The sequence below is a fragment of the Portunus trituberculatus genome, chromosome 17 (genome assembly GCF_017591435.1).
Source record: "Portunus trituberculatus isolate SZX2019 chromosome 17, ASM1759143v1, whole genome shotgun sequence".
Classification (NCBI taxonomy): domain Eukaryota; kingdom Metazoa; phylum Arthropoda; class Malacostraca; order Decapoda; family Portunidae; genus Portunus; species Portunus trituberculatus.
The window spans coordinates 6,183,632-6,208,816 of NC_059271.1; the positions used below are offsets into that span (position 1 = coordinate 6,183,632).

Here is a 25,185-nt window from a genome sequence, read left to right on the forward strand (position 1 = left end):
TATCAAAATAAACTCCAGTAGCGTACGCGTCTCTCTCTCTCTCTCTCTCTCTCTCTCTCTCTCTCTCTCTCTCTCCATGTATGAAAAGAAAATAAGAGCGATAAATAATGATGATGATAATGATAATGATGATGATGATGATGATGAAGTTGAGAGAGAGAGAGAGAGAGAGAGAGAGAGAGGTGCAGACATTAGAGCTTGTTAGGAGGGAAGAGGGGAAGTGAGTATCAGCAGCAGCAGCAGCAGCAGTGAGGCCCGGTGGGAGTTAAGCAATATAATGAAGTGAAGAACCCGAGTAAGAGCAGACGACGCCCGACATTGCCAGCAGACAGTGAGTACCAGAGAGACGTTTCCGTGGCAATTATATCATCATTACTACTACTACTACTACTACTACTACTACTATACTGCCAGCGATAGAAACAGTGATATAAGTAGTAGTTTAGAAGTTCTAGTAGTTTTGTGATAGTAATAATGAAAAAGTGTTGATGGCGATTGTAATGGTGATGGTGATAATGGTAGGGATAGTAGTAGTAATGGTGATGAGGGTGGTGATGGTGTGGTGATGATAGTGATGGTTGTAAAGATGATGGTGTGGTGATGATGGTGATGATGTTACAGATCGGGGCAGCAAGATGGAGTTGCCAAGACTTCTGATGGTGATGGTGGTTGTGATGGTGATGATAACGGCAGGTAAGAAAGAGAGAGAGAGAGAGAGAGAGAGAGAGAGAGAGAGAGAGAGAGAGAGAGAGAGAGAGAGAGACTTCCTTACCGTGTTTTCTTCTCTCTTTTTTTCTAATTCACCCTCATCTTGTCCCTCGTTTTCCTTTTTCCTTCTGTCATTCCAGTGATTTCCTCTTTCTTATCTTATTTTCCCCATTTTAACTGCTACATTTGCTTTCCTTTTCTTCTTTTTTTTTTTATTCGTTGTTTCATATCTTCCTTCTCCCTCTTCCTTTTACTCCGCTTTCTCTCATTCTAGTCTTATATACTCATCCATTTTTTCCCTTATCGATCTTTTCCTGGTGAATATTTTCTTTCTTATAATAAGATGCAACTTTTTAAACACTTATTGCTGTGCTGTAGCCACTTAAACTACTTTTGTAGCTAAGAAACAAACCATTCAACTCATTATTCTCTTTCATATCTTAGTGCGTCTATGTTAAAGTTAACCATTTCTCTCAATCATTCATTTATCTTTCTCTGGTAAACTCTGGAACTCCTTACCTCCTCTTACTGTACTTCCAGCTTCCTATGACCTGAAATCGTTTAAGAGGGATGTTCAAACTCTGTCGAACCTGCATGGAGACCAACAACTAAGTGGGCCTTTTTATTTAACTTTATTTTTTCTGTTGCCCTTGACCAGTTTTCCCCTTTTACATAAGAAAAAAAATCCTTACGCTCAGAGTGTTACCATTGACAACCGTGGCAACAAAAGAGCTAAGCTGAGGCGAGGCAGAAGGCAAGGACGTGAGAGACATGATGGGTGTCGGTTTTCCCTCTTCAGTCGCATTAACTCATTCACTACTAAGACGTACGTTTTTTTTCACCATAAGTTTTGGGTGTGATTATACCCTTTTATTTACATTAAGAAAGGTGTATGGAGATCAGAAGATTATCGGCCAGTCTTTCGCTATTTCAATCCCCACATAAATTTCTGAAGCTGCATAAAATCGCCAAATAGTATAAGCAGAATGAATATGGAAACGCGTCATGGTACAGAAGGGGTTAACAGTGAGTGAAGCAAATGATCCGAGAAGGCGTAAGTCAGCCTTTCATCTACGAGAAGCATAGGATGACTGTGCAAGAATGTGCTAAGTTTGTATGACGGGTGGGAGTGGGTGTTTGTTGATGCAGTGAGCTCCATTGGATTATCAAGAGGAATGATTTACTAGCTGTACGTGACTCGATTGCAGTGTTTCCCTATTCTAATGTTTTGATATTGGTTGATTTATGTGAGAGGGGGTTTTATATTTACTTATTTTTTTCATGTATTAGTGAGTTTTGTCTCTGTCACTGTCTCTCTCTCTCTCTCTCTCTCTCTCTCTCTCTCTCAGTGGTGCAGGAACAAAATCACAGAGAAGGTCATCTTTTCTTCGTGAGTTTGTGTGTGTGTGTGTGTGTGTGTGTGTGTGTGTGTGTGTGTGTGTGTGTGTGTGTGTGTGTGTGTGTGTGTGTGTGTGTGTGTGTGTGTGTGTGTCCTTCACGATAATAACACGGAGGTAGGATGCGTTTATGAATACAAACCCCCTACCACTCTCTCTCTCTCTCTCTCTCTCTCTCTCTCTCTCTCTCTCTCTCTCTCTCTCTCTCTCTCTCTCGCAAAACAAAAAAAAAGTGTGAACACATGTGTCTTGCTAAGCTTGTTTATTATCCTGTCTCCACATTACATTAAGCGTGAAAAATAATATGCCCCTTTCATACACACACACACACACACACACACACACACACACACACACACACACACCAGTCAGCCAGCAACCTCTTACCCTTCATAGCTCCCCCTCATATCCCTCTCTCATTGCAGGATGCGGCCAGAACCACACACATCTCCTACGGCAACGGCTGCGAGACACCCTCCTTCGCAACTATAGCAAGGAGGAAGTCCCCAGCTCTCACAGGGAACCATTGATCCTCTCCATGACTTCCTTCACCATCAGAAACCTGGAGATGGTGAGATGAAGGAAGGAAGGAAAGATAGCGAGGGAAGGAAGGAAGGGAGGGAGAATGATCGTGGGTAAAATTTAGAAGTTGAGAGTAATGTATGAGATCGAAGATGGAAAGGTTACTTAGTTAAAAAAAAAAAGAAGGGAGGGAGAGAGAATTTGACAGAGATGAAGGAAATTTAGATTAATTGTAGGGATAAAGCAAATGAAAAAAAAAAAGATTGGGAAGAAAATGGTGTTAAAATTGGACAAATATGAATAAATAAAGTAGGGAGGAAGGGAGAGAGGAAAGGAGAATAAATGGTTGAGAGCAAGGGGAGAAATTAGGATTAATTGAGGAAATCAATGTACTGTGGAGAGAGAGAGAGAGAGAGAGAGAGAGAGAGAGAGAGAGAGAGAGAGAGAGAGTGTGGGAAGAGATCACATGAGATAAGACGTATGGTAGTGAAGGAGAAGGAGGAGGAGGAGGAGGAGGAGGAGATGATTAACCACAAACTCATATCATCTTCCTTATTTTTCTCGACAGCATGAAGCAACGCACCGTCTTCATCTCCACGCATGGGTTGGCTTCGTAAGTAACGTGACTTCATACACGTCTTCCCTCCTCCTCCTCCTCCTCCCGCTCCTGATCTTCTTTTCCCTCCACATAATTACAGCACCATACATAATCACTCCCTTTTTCCTTCTCCTTCTTCTTTACTTTATATTATACTTCTTTCCTTCGTTTACATTTTTTTTTCTGTATGAATTGACGTGCTTTCTTTCCTGTTTTCTCTAGCTCGTTTCCTCATACCTTTCCTCTCTTCCCGTCTCTTCCCAGACCTTTTTTTTTTCTCTTCTTCTTCTTCCTTTTTTTTTTTTTTTTCTTCTTCTTCTTCTTCTTCTTTCCTTCCTCCAGCATGCTCTGTGGAGTCTGTTTACAAGCAGAGATAAAGGAGGAGGAGGAGGAGGAGCAGGTACCTATTGACAATGTATGCATATATATATATATATATATATATATATATATATATATATATATATATATATATATATATATATATATATATATATATATATATATATATATATATATATATATATATATATATATATATATATATATATATATATATATATATATATATATATATATATATATATATATATATATATATATATATATATATATATATATATATATATATATATATATATATATATATATATATATATATATATATATATATATATATATATATATATATATATATATATATATATATATATATATATATATATATATATATATATATATATATATATATATATATATATATATATATATATATATATATATATATATATATATATATATATATATATATATATATATATATATATATATATACATACATACATATATATATATATATATATATATATATATATATATATATATATATATATATATATATATATATATATATATATATATATATATATATAGTGAGCGAACCAAGCTTGACGCATTTTTTTCGTGACAGAGCTGGACAGACCGTCGCCTTATGTGGGACGATCAAGCCTGGGACGGGATTCACAAGCTCTCCTTCAACCCTGGAGATCTGTGGCTGCCTGATATCACATTCTACAACGCGTGAGTTTACCTGCCAATACACTACTGCTAATGCTATTACTACTAATACTACTTCTTGTTCTCGTTCTTGCTCTTGTTCTTGTTCTTATTCTTATTTTTGTTCTATTTCTATTTCTGTTTCTATTTCTTCTTCTTCTTCTATTACTTCTGCTGCTACTACTACATCTTGCTCTTGTTCTACCTCTACTTTTACTTCTTTTCCTTATACTGCTACTACTACTTCTGCTGCTGCTGTCACTACTACTACTACTACTACTACTACTACTACTACTACTACTACTACTACTACTACTACTACTACTACTACTACTACTACTACTGCTGCTGCTGCACTGCTACTACCACTACTACTACTACCACCACCACTACCACTACTACCACTACTACTACTACTACTACTACTGCTGCTGCTACTACTACTACTACTACTACTACTACTACTACTACTACTACTACTACTACTACTACTACTCTTCTACTTCTACTACTACTACTACTACTACTACTATTGCTGCTGCTACTACTACTACTATTACTTTTAATGTAAGAAGTAGTTCAACTGATAAAGAAACAAATGAAATAAAATAAAAAAAAAATGTTAATCCTAAAAGATAATGAATGCAGAAAAAAAAAAAAAAATGTGCAAAACTACATAATTATCAGCAGTGTCATGTTACGTTCCTCTTGAAAGAATCTAAGTCATAGGAAACAAAAAAATTCAGAATGAGATGTTGCTCCACAGTTTAGTGAAAGGAATGAAAGACTGGGAACAGCTCTGTGGTTAACTCTTGAAGTAGGGAGGTGGGCAGAATAGCGATGAGAAAACCGAGAGCCTTGTACAGCGAGGCGATGGGAGGCAGAAGGGAATGCAGTTAACAAGATCAGAAGACCAGTTAACATGACAATAGTGATGAAAGATAGCAAGAAATTAAATCCTGCATCGAAGAGAGATGAAACCTTGCATCTAAGGGGGTGAACTACTACTACTATTACTACTACTGCTACTGCTACTACTACTGCTACTACTACTACTACTACTACTACTGTTACCCTCCTCCGACAGGGCAGAAGCCGAGGACATTGCAATAATTCCAAAGACTCGACTGGCGGTAAGCAAGGACGGAGGTGTCATATTCATACACCCTATCGACATGGCCTTCTCCTGTGTGGCTGACCTCGCATACTGGCCCCACGATAGCCATGAGTGCCGCCTGAAGCTTGGCTCGTGGACACAGGACGGGTTCACCATCGACCTCCTCGTTGAAGACAGCCTCACCACAGAGGTACTTAACCTAATCTATCTTAATTTTTCAATAACGAGACACATTTTTTACCTTGAGATTTATGTACTATTAGACCATTCTATTTGCATTAAGAAAGGTCTATGGGGATTAGAAGATTAGTGGCTGGAGTTTTCACTATTTCAATCCTCCACATGAGTTTCTAAAGCTGTATAAAATCATTAAATAGTATGCAAAATGAATATGGAAAAGCGTCATGGTACTGAATGGGTTGATATGTTGACTTCCCACCACAAAAGAAAGGATGCGTATAGGGGAAAGATGAAGAATAGTAGAAGTTGGGATAGATGGAAGTTTAGTGCAAAAGTAATGAAGAGACAGAGAGAGAAAACAGATGAAGGGAAGGGAGGAAAGGATAGGAAGACGAGGGACAAAGAAAGAGAAATCTACTTCAAAGCATATGGAAATCTCAATACAACACATTTCCTCACCTCTTCTCCCTTCTGCTATAGTCTTTCCTTTTATCTCCACTCCTTATAAATAAACTCTGCTTCATAGTGTTTGAAAATCTAAATAAAACACACACTCTCTCCTCCTCCTAGTCTTTCCTCTCATCTCTACTCCTCCCTCACACCCTCTCTTTCTAGTTAGGAAAAGAGGTGACCGCGAGTCGTGACGGTGCAATGGACACTCTGAGCTGGGAGATCCTCGGCACCGCAGTGAAGAGAGAGGAGCTTTTCTACGACTGCTGTGAAGAGCCTTACGTCAACCTGGAGGTGCTGTTCAGGCTGCAGAGGAAAGCCACCGCCTACAACTGGCTCGTCAAGGCCCTGAAGCTTGTGAGAGAGAGAGAGAGAGAGAGAGAGAGAGAGAGAGAGAGAGAGAGAGAGAGAGAGAGAGAGAGAGAGAGACTTTCAATCTGTTCATTCGTTTGTATGCTTAGAAGATTGTCTGCCAGTTAGTCATTAAGTTTCTCTCTCTCTCTCTCTCTCTCTCTCTCTCTCTCTCTCTCTCTCTCTCTATAACATAGCGTCACCATGTCACCTCCAGTTCATCATTCTCGTCCTCTTCCTCTTGTTTCTGTATATCATCGTGCTCTGTGAATTTCCCTTTTATTTCCTCATGAATGTAGCTTAATGATAGTTTTCTTTGTCTTCTTCCTTTTGATAGTCTCGCGCCTTCTCGTTTCCTCCAGATTTATTTAAGTGAAAGTTAGGAAGTGAAGTGCCTTTGTGTTGGCACCTTCTGTCTTGTTATTTCTTCTTTTCTTTACATTTTCCAGAATTCACATAATCTCTCGTTTTGTTTCTGTTTTCGTGGACGAGCACACATTTCTGCATATTTTCCTAATTTTCTAGTGATATCTTAAGTTGCAGTCCTTTCTTCTCTTCTCTTTTACATTAACTTTCCTGATTCCCTCCATTCTGCCAAGGTCTGTGTAGAAGATCCGTGTGCTCAGCTCCTTCAATGTTTTCCTTTTTTTTATATTCAAATAATAGTCACCACACAATTTCACTCTTATCTTCTATTTTCTACACCATTTTTTAACTACTTGGCCAATACCACGTTCGTCACAGGTCTGATTCTCCTGACGTTGGTGGTGTTCATCCTGCCTCCTGGGGCTAGCGAGAAGATCACCTTCGGGGGACTCTGTCTTCTCCTCAACCTGCTCTTCTTCGTCTTCATCCAGAACACGGTCAACAACGCCCCCAACACCACGCCGCTACTAAGTCAGTGTTTCTTGGTGATGGGGTGAGAGGGTGAGGGGCTATCATGGAGGGCTTCTTGAAGGATGTGGCTTCCTTTCTCGTTTTTTTTTTTTCCTCTCTTCTCATCACCACTTAAAATTTGCTTACGAGTGTTTTATCAATATGCCTTAAAAAGAAATTATTGTGTATGTATGAGAGAGAGAGAGAGAGAGAGAGAGAGAGAGAGAGAGAGAGAGAGAGAGAGAGAGAGAGAGAGAGAGAGAGAGAGAGAGAGAGAGAGAGAGAGAGAGAGTCAAAGAAAACAGAGAAAACCATAACAACCTTATACACTTTCCGTATCATCTTACTTGAACCATCACCACCACTACTACTATAACCTCTCTCACCACCACAACTATGACAAATCCTAACGCTGCCCTCCTTGCCCTTATAACCTTCAGTACTGTAACGCGTTTCCACATTCATTCTGGTTACTACTTTTTGGTGATTTTATACAGCTTCAGAAACTTACGTGGAGATAAAAATAGTGAAAACTGTGGCCATTAATCTTCTGACTGCCATAGACTCTTCCCAATGTCAATAAAATGGTCTAATCGTGCACTAATTTCAAGGTAAAAATGTGTCACAGTATTGAAGGGGTTAATGAATGGAACGTACTGAAAGGAGCGGACTCAGTGGTCATGTTGTTAGTGCTGGGTCAATAGGGAGCTTTAAAAGAAGATTGGATAAAATTATGGATGGGGATTATAGATGGAATTAGGTAGCTTTGGTCTTACAGGAACTGCCACGTGTAAGCCTGACGTCCTCTTGCAGCTTCCCTCTTTTCTTATGCTCTTATGTTCTAACAGTTCAACTGATGGTGGTGCAGATGGTGATGACAGTCGCTAGTATCCTCATCGCTTCCTGGGTGGTGCGGGCTGCCCATGGACCCTACAACATCCCACCCCCCATGGATGTGCACAGCTTTTCCGTCAACATCGCACCCGCCCTCTGCCTCCACGCCTACACCAGACAGGTGAGGGGAAGGAATGAAGGTTCAAGTGTTTGGGGATCGTGAATGTAAATATTAGCACAGTTATATGTCCGTGCACACAATTACACCTAAAAACAATCTATTTTAACATGGAGTCTTTAATTTCGCAAACAAATCACTAGAGCCCATTAGATTTAACGAGTGAAAGGAAATCAAACAAAGGTACAGCTCGAATCCTATTTCCTTGACTGGTTACCTTTTTATTTCCTCACACATAATCCCACTTTACTACCACTTACTCTTCCTGCTCTTTCAAACTTGTTACCTATTCAGTGCTTCCCTCCCATCTCATATTCCTCTCTTTATCTTCCATCTAGTCCTCCCATTTCTTTATTTTACGTACCCACTCCCGTTTTTCCTCTTCGCGCATTACTCCAACGTTTTCTTTACTTGTTTCCCTCATATTATCTGCAGCGCACGCCGGGACAAGGACAGGCTGGGGCGGCCAAGAACGAGGAGATCGAGATGGGCAGCTTGGTGGGACGAGAGTCACGATCTGAGCAGAGTGGAATAGCTGCCCAGTGGATCCTCTTGGGCGCCGTGTTGGATCGAGTTGCTATGTGTATCTATCTTATTGTGAGTCTTGTCATACTTATAAGGTTTTTCTTTGTGGTCTAAAGCCAAGCAGGATGTGTTATCTGATTCTTGATATTCCATAGCGGTTCAGGATGTTCTCTTCTAAAAATTGCAAAGGTTGTCCCAGTTCATAAGAAAGGTGACATCTCCGAATTTTCTAATTACAAACCCATTTCAATCTTGTCCAGTATATGTAAGGTATTTGAGAAAATAGTTGAGAGTAGACTTAGCAATTATCTGACACAAAATTCACTGTTGAATGCACATGAATATGGCTTTAGGAAAAATTATTCTACTGAATTAGCTGTTCATAATTTTTGTCAAAATATTTACAATGCTTTAGATAATAAACTTTACCAGTTAACTGTTTTTTGTGATCTATCGAAAGCATTTGATACAATTAATCATGCTATTTTGTTAAAACAAATATCTGTTTATGGGATTAGGGGTCCAGCTCATAGATGGTTTCAAAGCTATTTAAGTAACCGACAACAATACACTGTGTTTAATAATGTTGCATCATCATGCACAAATATCAATAGTGGTGTGCCTCAGGGATCAACTTTAGGGCCAATTTTGTTTCTTATATTTATTAATGATATTGTTCGTTGTTCTACAAAACTCAAATTTATACTTTTTGCTGATGACACCAATTTCTTTGTTCAGGGAAGGGATTTGGATGATATGCAGAATATAATGAATAATGAATTGATACATGTTGTCAACTGGCTGGAATCCAACAAATTGTCTCTTAACATAAACAAAACTCATTATATGTTGTCTCATCCACACATGACTGTACCACAAAATATTAACCTTAAGGTAAAAGATATGAAAATCAAGGAAGTTCAAGAGGCTAAATTTTTAGGAGTAATTATCGATAAAAATTTAAATTGGAAATCCCACATTGTAGATGTAATTAATAAAACCTCTAAGTTTTCAGGCTTAATTTACAAAATTCGTAATTTAGTTGATATTTATTGTTTAAAACAAATTTATTTTTCACTAGTTTATCCTTATTTTATATATTGTTGTTCTGTTTGGGGTGGAGCTTACACAACCTATATTGATAAATTATTTCTTGCTCAAAAAGGCTAATTCGTAATATGACATACAGCAACAAGTACGAACATACCAGTCCTATATTTAAGGATCTTAAACTCCTAAAAATTCAAGACATAATTGTATTCCAGACCTTGATATTTGTATACAGATCTCTCAATATATACACAGCAGACACAGGCTTCCAGATTTTGTCTCATGATATTCAGTTAAGGCAGACAGGCAATTTAAGGATACCCTCTGTAGAACCTCCCATGCCCAACGTAGTGTTGTCTCACGAGGAACCAAACACTGGAACCAGCTTTCAGAAACCATTAAAAACAAACCATTAAATTCCTTTAAATTACTGATAAAAGAACAGTTAAGAAATAATTATTGAATGTATTATTTTTCCTATTGTAATCAGTACTACTAATATAATATGTAATTGTTTGTATTGTGCAATGGTCATTATTATTATTATTATTATTATTATTATTATTATTATTATTATTATTATTATTATTATTATTATTATTATTATTATTATTACTATTGTTGTCAGTACTATTGATATAATATATGTAATTATTTGTATTGTGTAATGGATATTATTATAATTGCTATTATTTGTTACTATTATTATTATTATTATCATTATTTGTTACTATTTATTATTACTATTATAATTATTATTATTATGTTTTATTACTATTGTTATTATTGTTATTGTTACTATTATTATTATCCTTATTATTATTATTATTATTATTATTATTATTATTATTATTATTATTATTATTATTATTATTATTATTATTATTATTATTATTATTTTTTTATTTTATTATTATTATTATTATTATTTCTTTGTATTATGGGTATAACTATTATGCATGTATCTACTTTGATTGGGTTAAAGTTATGAATTACTTAACATATAATCATGTATTCGTCTTCCACCATAGTATATAAATTTCATTAGTCCATAAAGAGCTTATGCTCCATGGACTATGGTCATTGTATATCATAATGTCTATAATAGTAGTCTGTCTGTATATATCATGACCAATAATTATATCAATCAATCAATCAATCTTCTAGACTATGAATGTTCACAATAAAGAATAACATTTACGATAACAAGGAAGAAATGAGTTAGTACCTTTCCACGTTAGTGTTAGGATCTTTTTAACTTGTTTGTCCATTACGCATCTAGAATTTCGGAGTTGGATTGAACTTTACCGGAACGGAACACATCATTTTTTTTTTTAATCAGTTCCATGTCACTTCAAAAATGTCAAAGTAAATCAGGTTCCATATCAAGCATTTACATCAAAGCACACACCTCACAAAAGTTTCTCCTCTGAACTCTAACATGAACATAGTTAAGACAGATCATAGATGGTGTCAATACTTTTCTCCCTTCACGAGTTTATTAAGAAGAATGCAGATCTCGCGAAGATTAAAAACGCCACTAACGTTTGTTCAAGCAGTGACAGGAGTTCAGTTACGACACTTCATCGCTCTGCGCAGTATTTGGCGAGGAGTTTGAGCATAGTTAAGGACCTTGACATTCGTGAATACCTCTTTGCTGTGAAGACTGATGACGTGTCTGTTAGAGGAATCAATGGGAGGTGCTATAATGCCGAAGCCAAATCCAGCACGCCGCCATCCATACCTGTCTCCTAAAGAACTTATGACGCCCTACCCGCGGCACCAAGCAACCCACACTTTGTCCTGCACACGCCACTTGCTACACAGAGCTGTGAGTTGATGGCGGTAGTCGCGGCACTGATCCAATAATGAAATAAAAAAAAAACTTTTCTTCCATTCTATATAACACGCCGTAAGAACACAATGAAATACTCTTGAATACTGTACTATGTGTCATTTACACACATGTAGCATGCACACTTCCTTCATTAGAGCAAACTCACCAGAGGGCGCAGAGTAGATGGCTCGATGGACACCAGCGACGCCCGATGTTGTAGTCAGGGAAGGCGGGGCCTTCTGCCTGGCCTCCACCACCTCCGTGTCTCCCTCCAGTCTTCACCACTGCCAGCATTGCTTCATGCTGCTTCCGCCATTTGACGCACGGCATTCGCCCGGTGATGCTTCTCCAATGAGTTGCCAAGTTCATGCCTTTTATCTCCATAACCACCATCACCTGCTCTATACCTCCATCTCTCTCTGTGCACAACTAGATGGCGTAACTTCATCGATTGTAAACTGAGACCACGATGTAATGGCTTAAATATAACACTGGATTCTTGGTGCAGGGTGAACACACATGCTAACCTACAACTGAAACCAAGAGCCTCTAGATGGCCCTGGTAGTTCGGTGGGTGAATTGAAAACTTGGGATGGCGGTGTCTGAGAGATTCAGTCGTGTGTGTGTGTGTGTGTGTGTGTGTGTGTCGGACTGTTGGGTACCTACCCAATCTACGGAAAGAGCTCAGAGCTCATACTGACTGATCTTCAGGTAGGACTGAGACCACTCACACACCACACACTGGGACAACGAAGCCACAAGTCCTTGTGTTACATCACATATACAGATTTTGCTTTAGGGGGTCGCTCATTTGCCTCGTCCAACCCACGACTCGAACCCGGGACTTCCCGATTATGACCCGAGGATTCGAACCACTACACAATACGAGGTGTGTGTGTGTGTGTGTGTGTGTGTGTGTGTGTGTGTGTGTGTGTGTGTGTTTTCGGAGTTGGAGACCGTAAAACTGTTAAAATGGCGTAACAAACAATTGCCCTGCTCCGAAAGTAACACATGAACCTGATGTGGACATCGCTGTGTTTGTTCACAACATTTGATACCTTGTTGAGACACTATTAGAACACCATTTCTTATTGTCATTAACTTTCGACAGATGAAATTGCCATCCATTGCCAAACAGTGAGGTCCAATACCAAAATGTAGTGCTAAGGACAATAACATTGAATTTTAGTTATTAAGGTCATAAATATAAATGTAACTACGCACACGTGGGCTATCAGGCATACAGACGTACAGACATACCGTATCGAGGCATGTCTCTGAGAGGGAGAAGGTAGCAAGCCATGAATTAAAAACATTAAAGTAAAGTTTTAACACGAATTTTTCACTCAATTCTGTAGAGGGAGAACTGAGCTATTGAGAAAAATGTCTTTCATTAATGTAACACCATTAGTTATGTCAATCAAATCACTATCAATTACTCCACACCAGTCCTATTGTGGCGACTGACAATACTTGGAAGAGGGAGGAAACAGGGCCAGCCAGAGTCAGACCGTGGGAAAGAGATGGGATTCAACTTTTCAGGTAGTTCGTTCCACTCTTCGCCTGAGCAGCGGCAGCTACTCTTTCTCTGTGCCCGATAATCCACGTGTGTGTGTGTGTGTGTGTGTGTGTGTGTGTGTGTAATTCACTGTTTGATCTGCTGCAGTCTCTGACGAGACAGCCAGACGTTACCCTACGGAACGAGCTCAGAGCTCATTATTTCCGATCTTGGGATAGGTCTGAGACCAGGCACACACCACACACCGGGACAACAAGGTCACAACTCCTCGATTTACATCCCGTACCTACTCACTGCTAGGTGAACAGGGGCTACACGTGAAAGGAGATACACCCAAATATCTCCACCCGGCCGGGGAATCGAACCCCGGTCATCTGGCTTGTGAAGCCAGCGCTCTAACCACTGAGCTACCGGGCCGTGTGTGTGTGTGTGTGTGTGTGTGTGTGTGTGTGTGTGTGTGTGTGTGCACGTGTGTGTGTGTGTTTTGATAGGATATTCTGTTGTGGAAATAAAGAAATGTGAAATATTAATTGCCGGTGGTGTTGGGTAAAGTGAGATGGGGGGACTCATCCACCAGGGTACGTCCTCCCCCCTTTCAAAACGGTGTAACAAGGCCCCTAAAAACAAACGAGGCCCCCCAAAACATGTTAAATGTATGTGCTCGAGGAAGTGGCACCGTTTGGTACATCTCTCTCCATAAACAGTGCATTGCGGCCCAAAAAAGCAGCGCGCATGCCGCAGCGCAGGGGAAAAAACGCACGTGTCACCACAACTCAGTTGTAAGGCTGTGTAATGAATTAAACTATGTAATTATTTTTTTCTTGTAATTTCTTCGTAGTGAGTGTGTATTCTCTCTCCGGTGAGCTGGACTGTAAGCGAAAACGAACGTGATTGTGGGGAGGAAAATTTCACTTGTTATTATTCAATCAGTATGTTTAATTATTTTTCTTTTCTAACTGAATTAATTTGAATGCATAGTGAATCTCAAAATTATAACCAGTGCCTTTAATACAGCTACCGCTACCATTTGGAAAATAGTTACAAAATTTTTATATTCTTTCCTTTTCATCGTTTTTTTTCTCATATTCATTTCATTTTTCCCCGCATTATATAAAGACAGCAATATCGATGTACAGAAATGTGGTAGTAAGTGCCTGCAGAAAACCATGGTCACTAGAAAGCGACGGTCGTGGAAGTAGACAAGGGACGGAATAGTACAGCGAAGGGATCAGCTATTGCTTTCTCAAGGTTAGGAGTAAACATTAACAAAGTGTTTCAGAACCATTACGGAATCTGTGATATTTTTATTTTTATTTTGTTCACAATAATTAATCTAAATGTCCTGCTTGTTCCACTGAATCTTCAAAACAGGATCATCAGTCTTTTTTTTTTTTTTATAGATGAGTGAGTACATGTCTCTCAATCCTGTTTGACTGTCGTGCCTTCACTTCACCCACTGTGCTGTTCAACGTGTGCATTGTGTAGAGTTTAGCCTTAGGGAAGCGTTACTCACACGAGTTACAGAAAGACTAGACGATAAATAAAAGTATTGCAATAATTATCATATGGCGTATTAACAAAGTACGAATGCATGTGTGTGTGTGTGTGTGTGTGTGTGTGTGTGTGTGTGTGTGTGTGTGTGTATGTGTGCTTGCTTGTATTTACCTAGTTGTAGTTTTACAGGGCCTGGGCTTTATGCTCGTGTGGCCCCGTCTCCATATCTACACTTATCCAATCTTGCTTTAAAACTATGCACACTCATTGCAGACACTACTTCTTCATTTAAACTGTTCACGTCTCAATACATCTTTGCGGGAAACTATATTTTTTAATATCTCTCAGACATCTTCCTTTTCTCAGCTTTTTACTATGCGATCTTGTGCTTCGAATGTCATATTCTTCTCTCAGGATCAGTTTCTCATTATCGACTTGGTCCATTCCGTTGATCAATTTATAAACTTGTATCAGATCTCCTCTCTCTCTTCTTTGTTCCAGGGTTGGCAGATCCATAGCCTTTAGTCTCTCCTCATATGTCATCCCTTTAAATTCTGGAACCATTCTTGTAGCCATTTTTTGTAGTCTCTCCAACTTCCTTATGTGTTTCTTTTTATGAGGGGTCCACACTACTCCTGCATATTCCAATCTGGGTCTTATTATAGTACTTATCAATTTCTTCATCATTTCTTTGTCCATGTAGTGAAATGCTACTCCATTATTCCTTAGCAAATTATGTTTCTCTACCAATTCTATCAATATGGCTTACCGGTTGATTGTTTTCTTCCATCGTCACGGTGTGTGTGTGTGTGTGTGTGTGTGTGTGTGTGTGTGTGTGTGTGTGTGTGTGTGTGTGTGTGTGTGTGTGTGTGTGTGTGTGTGTGTGTGTGTGTGTGTGTGTGTGTGTGTGTGTGTGTGTGTGTGCCTTTAATGCACCACAGAGGCATATCCAGCAGGGCGTGTTTCTGCCCGATATAAAAGGGAGAGATTTTCTCTCAAAATTTGACTACGTTGTTGTTGTTGTTGTTGTTGTTGTTGTTGTTGTTGTTGTTGTTGTTGTTGTTGTTGTTGGTGGTGGTGGTGGTAGTGGTTTTGCTGCTGCTGCTGCTGGTGGTGGTCAAGCTGTTTTAGGGAAAAATGGTGAGCATGACTGGGACGCCTTTGGCAGTAAGCATCTGCAATGGGCATGAGGACCCACAGCAAGAGGCTGAAGATTTGAAGACCAGCCAGAAAGAACAATCCGGCATTGTAGCTCCCGTACGTGTCAGTAACCACACCTGCAGGAAGCAGATCAGTTAGACGTTAAAATACATCATGTTTAAAGAACAATTACGTGTAGGTAGTAGTGACACAGGAACTCCCACACCAAAATTTTGATACCAGCCAGACTTTGGTGTTTAGGGCAACTGCTCCCCACCGTGCATGAGTATGTGTTGTCAACCCCAACATCACAACAAGCAACATTCACGCCACACAAGCAGGGGTGTTGATGCGTTGCTCACCTTGGAGAGGGCCAATAGCAAGGTGCCACACTGCGCTGATCACGCCACACAACCCGATTACCGGCAGCAGCATGTCTGTGCCCATTATTTCAATGATGATCATCGTGTTCAAAGATAACGAGATTCCACAACCAAATATACACGCGGCCAAGTTTGTTATCTTCCAGAAGAAGTTTCCTTTTATTGTAAACGCTGTTGAGCATAAAGATGTGAATTATTATTATTATTATTATTATTATTATTATTATTATCATTATTATTATTATTATCATTACTATCATTATCATCATCATCATCATCATTATTATTATCGTTATTACTATTACTATTATCACCATTATTACTGTTGTTGTTACTATTGTTATAAATGCATGTGGAGGGCACAGCTAACCGGGACCAAAACAAGGTCTTCAACAGCTTTCCGTAAAAGCGGGTTCAGACGTGCCAATTTACGACTGATATTTTACGTACGTAGAGTTTTCGACTCTAGTCGGAAAGTGTCACACGCAGCGCCTGGAAAGTACCGACTAGTTGGTGCCTTGGCTACCCGCCAAGATGTCTTCCTCCAGTGGCGATGCTGAAGCTGTGGTTGTTCTTCTTTTGTCGTACCGGAAGAGTCAACAGAAAAGGAAATGCCTGTGGATACGTCCCTGGCTAAGTAGAAGGAAAGAAAGGAGTGTCTACCACACTCTAAATTAGCCTACATTTCTCATAAGAAAATTGTTAATCTTAAGACGACTATGCACATTTGCGATCATATTAAATCCTTACAAGTTTTCAAACCTCACCTCCAACAACACCCTGCATTGAGGGAAACAGTTCTTGTATAGTGGCAGGTATTTCGTCGTTCGACGAATTGCGATTTTTTTTTTTTTCTGTATAATCAATTTCTGGGGTCCCAGATGTGTTCTTTTCCCTCATCAACTTTAATATCTTCTTTTCTGTATATGGAAACCACATTTTCAAAACTTACTCCGTGACGTAACGACGTAAATAAAACCAACATGTTTATCTTATTTTGTGACTGCTTTCTGCAGTCGCTAGGCACCGATTGTGAGTCGGAAACTCTATGTACTTGTCAGGATTTAATATGATCGCAAATGTGCATAGTCTTCCTAAGATTAATAATTTTCTTATGAGAAATGTAGGCTAATTCAGAATGTGGTAGACACTCCTTTCTTTCCTTCTACTTAGCCACGGACGTATCCACAGGCATTTTCTTTTCTGTTGACTCTTCCGGTACGACAAAAGAAGAGCAACCACCGCTTCAGCATCGTCACTGGAGGAAGACATCTTGGCGGGTAGCTGTTTGTTTACACTCACTTCCCGCCAAGGCACCAACTAGTCGATACTTTCCAGTCGCTACGTGTGACACTTTCCGCCTAGAAGGGATGAGTCGGAAATCCTACCTACGTAAAATTTCATTCGCAAATTGACACGTTTGAATGCGTCTTAATGATACACACCAATAAGAGTTCCCACTGAAAGCACTGATGACGAGATGTACATCGCGACACATTTCTCCTTCATACACAAATCAAGGAGTATGGAGGCCAGTCTGCCTCCCAGGTTACACCCCGCAGCCACTGACAGAGAGAGTGACATTTCATCGTGTGTGTAACCTTCTTCCCACATCACAAACGGCAGGAAATCCCATATATTCACGAAGATGCCGAGATTGAAGCTCACTATGATACTTAGGAGGACAGCATGAGGAGATGTGATAAGATGCAGTGTGTTGCCAGCACCCTTCAATATGTTCCTGAGAATACACAGTTTTCCTGTCTTGCCAGAGGAAATTGCTTGATCATTTACACTGGTTTTCCAAAAATTGAAGTAAGGGGAACCCATGTGCCATTCAACAGGTTGGAATACCATTGCAGCAACACACATGTTTAAACAAAATCCTGAAAAGATGAGAGTAGCTCCTCTGAAACTGTACGTCTTATTGAGGTAAAATATAAATGATGTTGACATTAGGGATATTGCTGCTCCAGAAGACACGATGGCGTTCACCAGACTTTGATGATTGGGGCAGTAAGACACAGCCACGTGGATCGCGGTGAAACATAGAATTCGTTGAACACAACCTGTAAGGAGAGTCATACTTTACAATGTACACACGCACGCACCACACACTACACTACCGAGAGAGAAAAAATGAATAAATAAATAAAAAAAAAAAAAAAGAATCTTGCTAACAGCGTGTTTTTGGAACCTGAAATTGATTGCCTGATTGAATTTTTTTTGGTGCAGTATGCTCATATGGCGCCACTACAATACCTTAAAAACAACAACAATTATAGGTTAAAGTAATGATATAAAAAAAGTATAGTACGGTTTAAATAAATAATGATAAGTTACTAAAATTTTGAGTACGAAGAATGAAATGCTATAAATAAAAACAAGCATCGCCAAGAGATTATCTAGCCTAGCACTACATACAGAACAGATGTACAGCAGCACAGTAATTCACCTAGAGCAATAATGACGATGATTGGTAGGATAAAACCAAGGAGGTTGTATTGATGAAGACGCCATGAGCCTATCCCGCTGTACTAAAGATAAGTGAAGCCAGTGGGCGGAGCTTATGAAGCGGTGGGCGAAGCTTACGATCCTAACTTACACCCAAAACATTGTCCTCTCCCGTGCTAAACAATGGGAAATTGCCGCTTTCTTTTTCATTGCTAGAGAAAAACTAAGGAAGAACTGATGATTTAACTTGCATAAACCACATTATAGTTTCCTAAATATGTCATGTTAACCTGTTATTAAGTGTGTTAGTCCGAAATAGCTCCAAAATTGAAAGAAATACAGTAGGACGTTTCTGAGAAAAATTAGGGCAAGAATATTACTTTTTCTCGTTTAATGCATGACAAGGAACAAATAGTGGAGTAAAATTTCAGTGACTGATGCTTTTCAACGCACAGTGACATGAAATCACACATCATCCTAAATAAGATCTAGAGAGAGAGAGAGAGAGAGAGAGAGAGAGAGAGAGAGAGAGAGAGAGAGAGAGAGAGAGAGAGAGAGAGAATTTTAACATTTTATGTAATTGGTATACCAAGAAAAATCAACCTTCAGGCCAAGTTTCACCTGATATACAGTTTATTTATCCTTCATTTACATATACACATGTCTACATCTATACATGAACATGCATATTCACACATGTACATGACCTTGTACAGTCATACGTTTGCCTCAAAGACAGCTTCCCACCTCTCACACAAGTCCACCAAAGATGGAAAACACTGTATTATCTTATTTGTATGTATGATTTACCGTTTAAATCTTCGTGGCACAGTATGCCACGACTATTGTGAGTCTATTAAGGTCACATGTATGGTAGGTAGCCTCAAAACATGGACATAAAACGGAAAATAAGGAGCGTAACTCGAGCGTTCCCATGTATTTTCAATGGGCGGTCGGAAGCAGCTGACCAATAGCGCGCTGGTTTCACTTTTGTGACGTCATGCCGCCTCCTGTTATAAAACCTCCTTGGTTGAAACACTACATATGATTAAATAATTTATATTAGAGACCGAAAGCAGGCAGGCGAAAAGGGTTTAAGATTTTCGTATTAGTTTTTTTTTTTCGCATAGGAAAATCTGCCAAGGGCAACAAAATACTTAAAAAAAGGGCCCACTGGATCTACAGGTTCCCCAAGAGATTTGAAAGCCAAATACCAGGGACAAATGTCTTGAAACTTCCCTCTTAAAACAAGTCAAGTCGTAGGAAGATGGAAATACAGAATCAGGTAGCGGGTTCCAGATCATGGTATGAATGATTATGAATGACTGAGAATATTGGTTAACTCTTGTATTAGAGGGTTGGACAGCATAGGGATGAGAGGAAGGCGAAAGCCTTATGCAGCGAGGCCGCAGGAGGAGGGGAGGCATGCAGTTAGCAAGATCAATAGAGCAGTTAGCATGATAATAGCGATAAAAGGTAGAAAGAGATGCAACATTTCAGCGGTGAGAAAGATTCTGAAGACAGTCAGAGGAAGGGAGTTGATGAGACGAAAAGCTTTTGATTCTACCCTATCTAATAAAGCTGTATGAGTGGAACTCTCCCCCCCGCCCTCCCCTACCTTAGAAGAGTAAATACTCCATACAAGGACGGGTAAGGCCCTTGTACAGAGTTAGCAGTTGGAGGGGCGAGAAAAACTGGCGGGGACGCCGCAGAACGCCTAACTTCATAGAAGCTGTTTTAGCAAGAGATGAGATGTGAAGTTTCCAGTTAAGATTATGAGTAACGGACTGACCGAGGATATTCAGTGTTGAGGAGGGAGACAGTTGAGCGTCATTGATGAAGAGGGGGTAGTTGTCTAGAAGGTTGTGTCGAGTTGATAGATGGAGGAATTGAGTTCTTGAGGCATTGAAAACTACTGAGTTTTATCTGTCGCAATCAGAAATCTTAGAAAGATCAGAAATCAGACGTTCTGTGGCATCCCTGCGTGATCTGTTGACGTCCTGAAGGGTTGGGCGTCTCTGAAAGGACGTGGAAAGATGTATGGTGGTATCATCAGCGTAGAAGCTTGGTTAAAAAGGTCATTAATGAATAATAGAAAGAGAGTGGGTGATAGGACAGAACCCTGAGGAAAACCACTGTTAATAGATTTAGGAAAGAACAGTGGCCGTATACCACGGTTGCAATAGAACGGTCGGAAAAGAAGAGTTAAAGTTGCAGAGAGAGGGATAGAAATCGTAGGAGGGAGGTTTGGGAATCAAAGCTTAATGCCAGACTTTGTTATCTTATTGTTCTATATTCAGATATTCAGATATTCAGATATTTTATTGACCACAATACTTAACAAAGATTAATTCAATGAAATACAAAATATTATGGTCCAAAAATTCTTTAAGCTGAATAGAAACTCTGTATTGTAATAGAAAACAGCTGAACGCATTAAAAACTTGCTCCATAAACATAACACATTAAACACGATAAACCATACATTAAAAACGTAACACACACAATGACACAAATGCCAAAAAAAAAAAAAAAAAAAAAAAAAAAAAAAAAAAACACGCAACGCATAACAACACATGAAACGCATTCGCTTAAAAAACATGACACATGAAACATGACACTTACTTAAGAATCACACGACATAGAAAACACATGAACACATGACATAGAAACACATGAAACACATGAAACATGCGAGACATAGTGGCACACCAAACTTATGAGACCATAAAACACGAAACAAGTAAAACACAAAACACATGAAACACATTGCACAACTAAAACACTTTTTTTTTTTTTATACCATGTGGGCTTTTCACGGGAATTTATGGGCTAAAGGGGATACTTTTTAGGGTACCTCCTATCTTAAAGCCCACCCGCTAGGAAACCGTTGCCCGAGTGAGGAAGCCCAACCTACACTCAGACCGTGGACAGGATTCGAACCCGTGCGCTTGGAGACCTCTAGGATCTCAAAGCACGCATGGTTCCACTGTACTATGGCGGCCTCAACACATAATAGCTCTCAAAACTAAAAATTAAATTTGAAACACCTAAAACGCAATAAATCTTAATACAAATGAAAATTGAGAAAAAAAAAAAAAAACTCGCCGACATATAATACACACAAACCACAATAGCATGTAAAAACTCGCCTAAAAAACGAAAACAGGAGACTTTGCACGGAGCGAAGTTACTAATATACAGGCAATATCAAATGAACTATTTCACATTGTTTTACAGAAGAAAACTGTTAGGAAATATGTCATGCAGTGTCGTGTAATGATCTCAGTCTCGTATGTGTCGTGTAACTGGACAGCATTGCACTACATGAACCTTCGTCTGTACCGCACCGCAGGGACACTACACGCTCCTCTAAAGGTATGCACCGTGCTCTCTTCTATTCCATCTAACACACTCTACCACCAGGAATATGCTGATATTCTGAAGCGGATGAATGCTAACCTCTCATGATCAGGGATGCTATGCTTTTTTGACGTGTATTTCAAGTACAGTAAAGATAAATCGCGATTGATATCCCTGTATGTTACTCTCCGTGACGAGTTTGAAGCCTGGATATTGGTCTTAAGTGTGTTCATCGCAATGGCAATGTTATTCTCCGGTTCATCAATTAATTGCGTATGTACGTATGCGTTTGATATCGTACGTCTATGACCATGCGGACAACAAACATGAGAGAGTCATCCCTCATTTGAGATCGCTCTCTCCACATTCTCCTGAAAAACTTTCTTTGACTATTACGTACAAGATCTTGAAGAGGTGTATGCCCAGCTTCGATGTAGCACATCATTGCAAGTTGTTTTACGGACGCCGAGTAACTGTTAGGGTCCCCAATTATATATTTTTGTGACCGGCTTCACATTAGCATTCAGCCAAGACTCACAACTATACAAAAGGTCAGACATTAACGCAGCATTAAGAATTATTATTTATTCATTTTTTTCATTTATCTATTTTTTATTTTTATTTTTTTTTTATTTATTTATTTATTTTTTTACAATAAAAGGGACATCATTGTTCTTACCAAAAAAATGACAGAAATTTGTTGAAATTGGACATCTTACTTTGGACATGAGCCACAACTCCAGAGTATGTGGACCCATCAGCTGTAAACGGGAAACCTAAATAAGTGTACTGAGCGCACAGCTGCACCACAACCTCCCCTGCACGTATCTCCTCCTTGTCCTGTTCCGTCCTGCATGTAACCAAAAAAAATTTTTTTGATTAATTTACTTTCATTCCGCAACTAGCACAAAATTACTGTAGTAAAGAGATCTTATGTATCATGTTTTCTCTGGTAGTACCCAGTAAGACAGTATGTCCATTAAGACCAATAAATAAAGCCATGATAAAAACCCATCAGGATGGCAGTTTTTCTTAAGAAGTTTAACAAGATCGTTGACGAAGAAGACAAAGAGTAGACATGACGTGGAGCTTCCCTGACGGACACAGACAGTGGCGGCTGTAACAAGCGCCGAACCAATAATGCTCTTCGTCACTTGATACCTAATACTATAAGTAAAACTAAATTGTACTGACCCATAGGGTGTTGCTCACCATCTTGCCAGATCTCCAACCAAAACATTCACTATATACTACTCACGGTTCTCTAATCATAGAATTATCAACAAACAGCGTTTTAAGAATATTCTGACGATTTCATTAAATATCAGGTGATACAAATAACTGTTATATATCAAATCAAATGAAGGTATTTCATGTACATGTATGACTATGCGGCACATCAGGTAAGGCGACGTTGCCACTCGATCCGAGGAAGGATTTTCCCTGGAGGAAGGATGACGGACACATCATTGAAGACACTCGAGGACACACATCACGAAGGCACGCGCACACACAACACAGACGAGGCGGACCATGCACCTCTGTCATGGCCCCAGCTTGACGTTCGAACCACGACGAAACTACTCGTCTGGCAGACCACCTTCCCGGACGAGTAAAATAGTACAACGTCAAGGCGGGCTATGGCTTCATTGAGAACCAGCAGACACGGGAAGACGTATTTGTCCACGTCTCTGGTCTCACACAGCCCCTAAAGAAGGATCCTCCAAGAGAAGATGACGAGGTCGTCTTCAACATCTACCACGGAGAAAAGGGACCTGAGGCGAGACACGTGGTGTAGAAAAATACACCACTTCACTCTAGTCCGAGGTGCACGCGCAACACCGCCGAGGCTCCAAAACTCTTGGAGGCGAAGATCCTCGCTTGCGTGTTCACTGCTAAGGCCATTGCAGGAGTAGATCACCGTCACCTGCAAAGCCTTATCCCTCTCCTGCTGAAACACAACGGTCTCCCTGCCATCCATGTACCGCTACTGGCACTCGCCCCACCCAGGCATCTAACACAAACACCACAGCGTCGCTCTCAGCCCGGGAACACACAAACCAGCGCGCGAGTGGAGAAAGTAGTGGAAGTGGAAGAGGAAGAGGACGATGGCCAGAACAACAACAACAGTCCAGCAGAGAGAGGAAAACATGTAGAACCAGTCCCGAAGGAAGAGAAGCCCAGGGCCAAGGAGGAGTCGTACGACGATGTGGTGGGTGAAAACGAAGTTGATGACGAAGACGATGAGAATGAAGAAGAAGAAGACGAAGAAGAAGACGACGAGGATAAAGAAGTGGACGTCCTGGGAAGCGGAAGCGAAGGGGAGGCACCTTCGCCCCAGGCCATCAAGCCAAATCGTCCCTCCGACCCCTCAGCCTCCCACCGGCAAGCAAGAAGACGACGGGTGGGTAACGAAGAAAACGCAGCGACGAAGGTCTAACGATGATCTGTGGGTGCTACCAAAGGACAGACGAACAATTACGCCGTCAGTTGCCCTCAGCGAGTCACCCACCATCACGAGGCTGAGGAAGAAAACCGGTCGGGGAAAGTAGATGAAGAAGTGCTGACTGGCGCCTACATCCACGACGGAGATCGCTTCACGGAATTCATCAAGGGATACTCAAGAGCCGGCTACATGAGCTACCCGTATCTAAAAGACAGCAAAAAACCAGTGAAGCGTAGTTAACACAGTGGAGTGAAGTACAGAGATACAATCGCTTCTTCGCAGGTAATAAAGTTAAGCGACACTGTGTGTGGGTGACCGCGGGGACCAGTTAAGTTAAGCGACACTGTGCCCGATGCGAACCTGGACGGGTGACCATCTTTTTTTTTTCTACATACAATGTATTTTTTATGCATTTATTTAATCATTTAGTCTTCTTTTTATTTATTTTGTAACCAAAAGCAGCAGGCTGGACCGCCCAGCAACTTTTCTCTTTTTCTGTTTTTCTGTATTTCTGTTTTGTATCTTGTACTGTACCACCCCTTGTTTGTATCTCCCCCCTCTTTTCTCAACAAACTCTGAAACTTTGAAACTTTGAAACTGGGGGAAGAGGGGGAGTCAGGTCATCACGCACGTGCAAATTTACTCACTTCTCATCTGATCGCCACGATGGAAGGACACACTGATGCTTCCCCGTCTTACTGTGTGTT

The 25,185-nt window shown here is 40.0% G+C and overlaps 2 protein-coding genes across 2 annotated transcripts in view; one reads left to right on the forward strand and one right to left on the reverse strand.

The window, feature by feature from the left end:
• Positions 1–208: 208 nt before the first annotated feature.
• On the forward strand, positions 209–9,228 carry LOC123505185 (neuronal acetylcholine receptor subunit alpha-10-like). The gene is made up of 11 exons (XM_045256347.1): positions 209–331; positions 622–693; positions 2,531–2,676; positions 3,196–3,240; positions 4,196–4,305; positions 5,369–5,588; positions 6,194–6,385; positions 6,979–6,997; positions 7,124–7,276; positions 8,104–8,270; positions 8,703–9,228. Exons 2-11 carry the CDS (start codon positions 636–638, stop codon positions 8,904–8,906), a joined length of 1,314 nt encoding a protein of 437 aa, XP_045112282.1. The 5' UTR covers positions 209–331; positions 622–635; the 3' UTR covers positions 8,907–9,228.
• Positions 9,229–15,512: 6,284 nt separating this feature from the next.
• LOC123505054 (monocarboxylate transporter 12-B-like) overlaps positions 15,513–25,185 on the reverse strand; it is a 41,940-nt gene continuing 32,267 nt past the window's right edge. The window contains exons 2-4 of the mRNA XM_045256080.1: positions 17,661–18,284; positions 16,195–16,386; positions 15,513–15,969 (exon numbers count right to left, since the gene is read on the reverse strand). Of these exons, the coding sequence (XP_045112015.1) occupies positions 15,620–15,969; positions 16,195–16,386; positions 17,661–18,171 (1,053 nt within the window). The 5' untranslated portion in view covers positions 18,172–18,284 and the 3' untranslated portion in view covers positions 15,513–15,619. The remainder of the gene's footprint in view (positions 15,970–16,194; positions 16,387–17,660; positions 18,285–25,185) is intronic.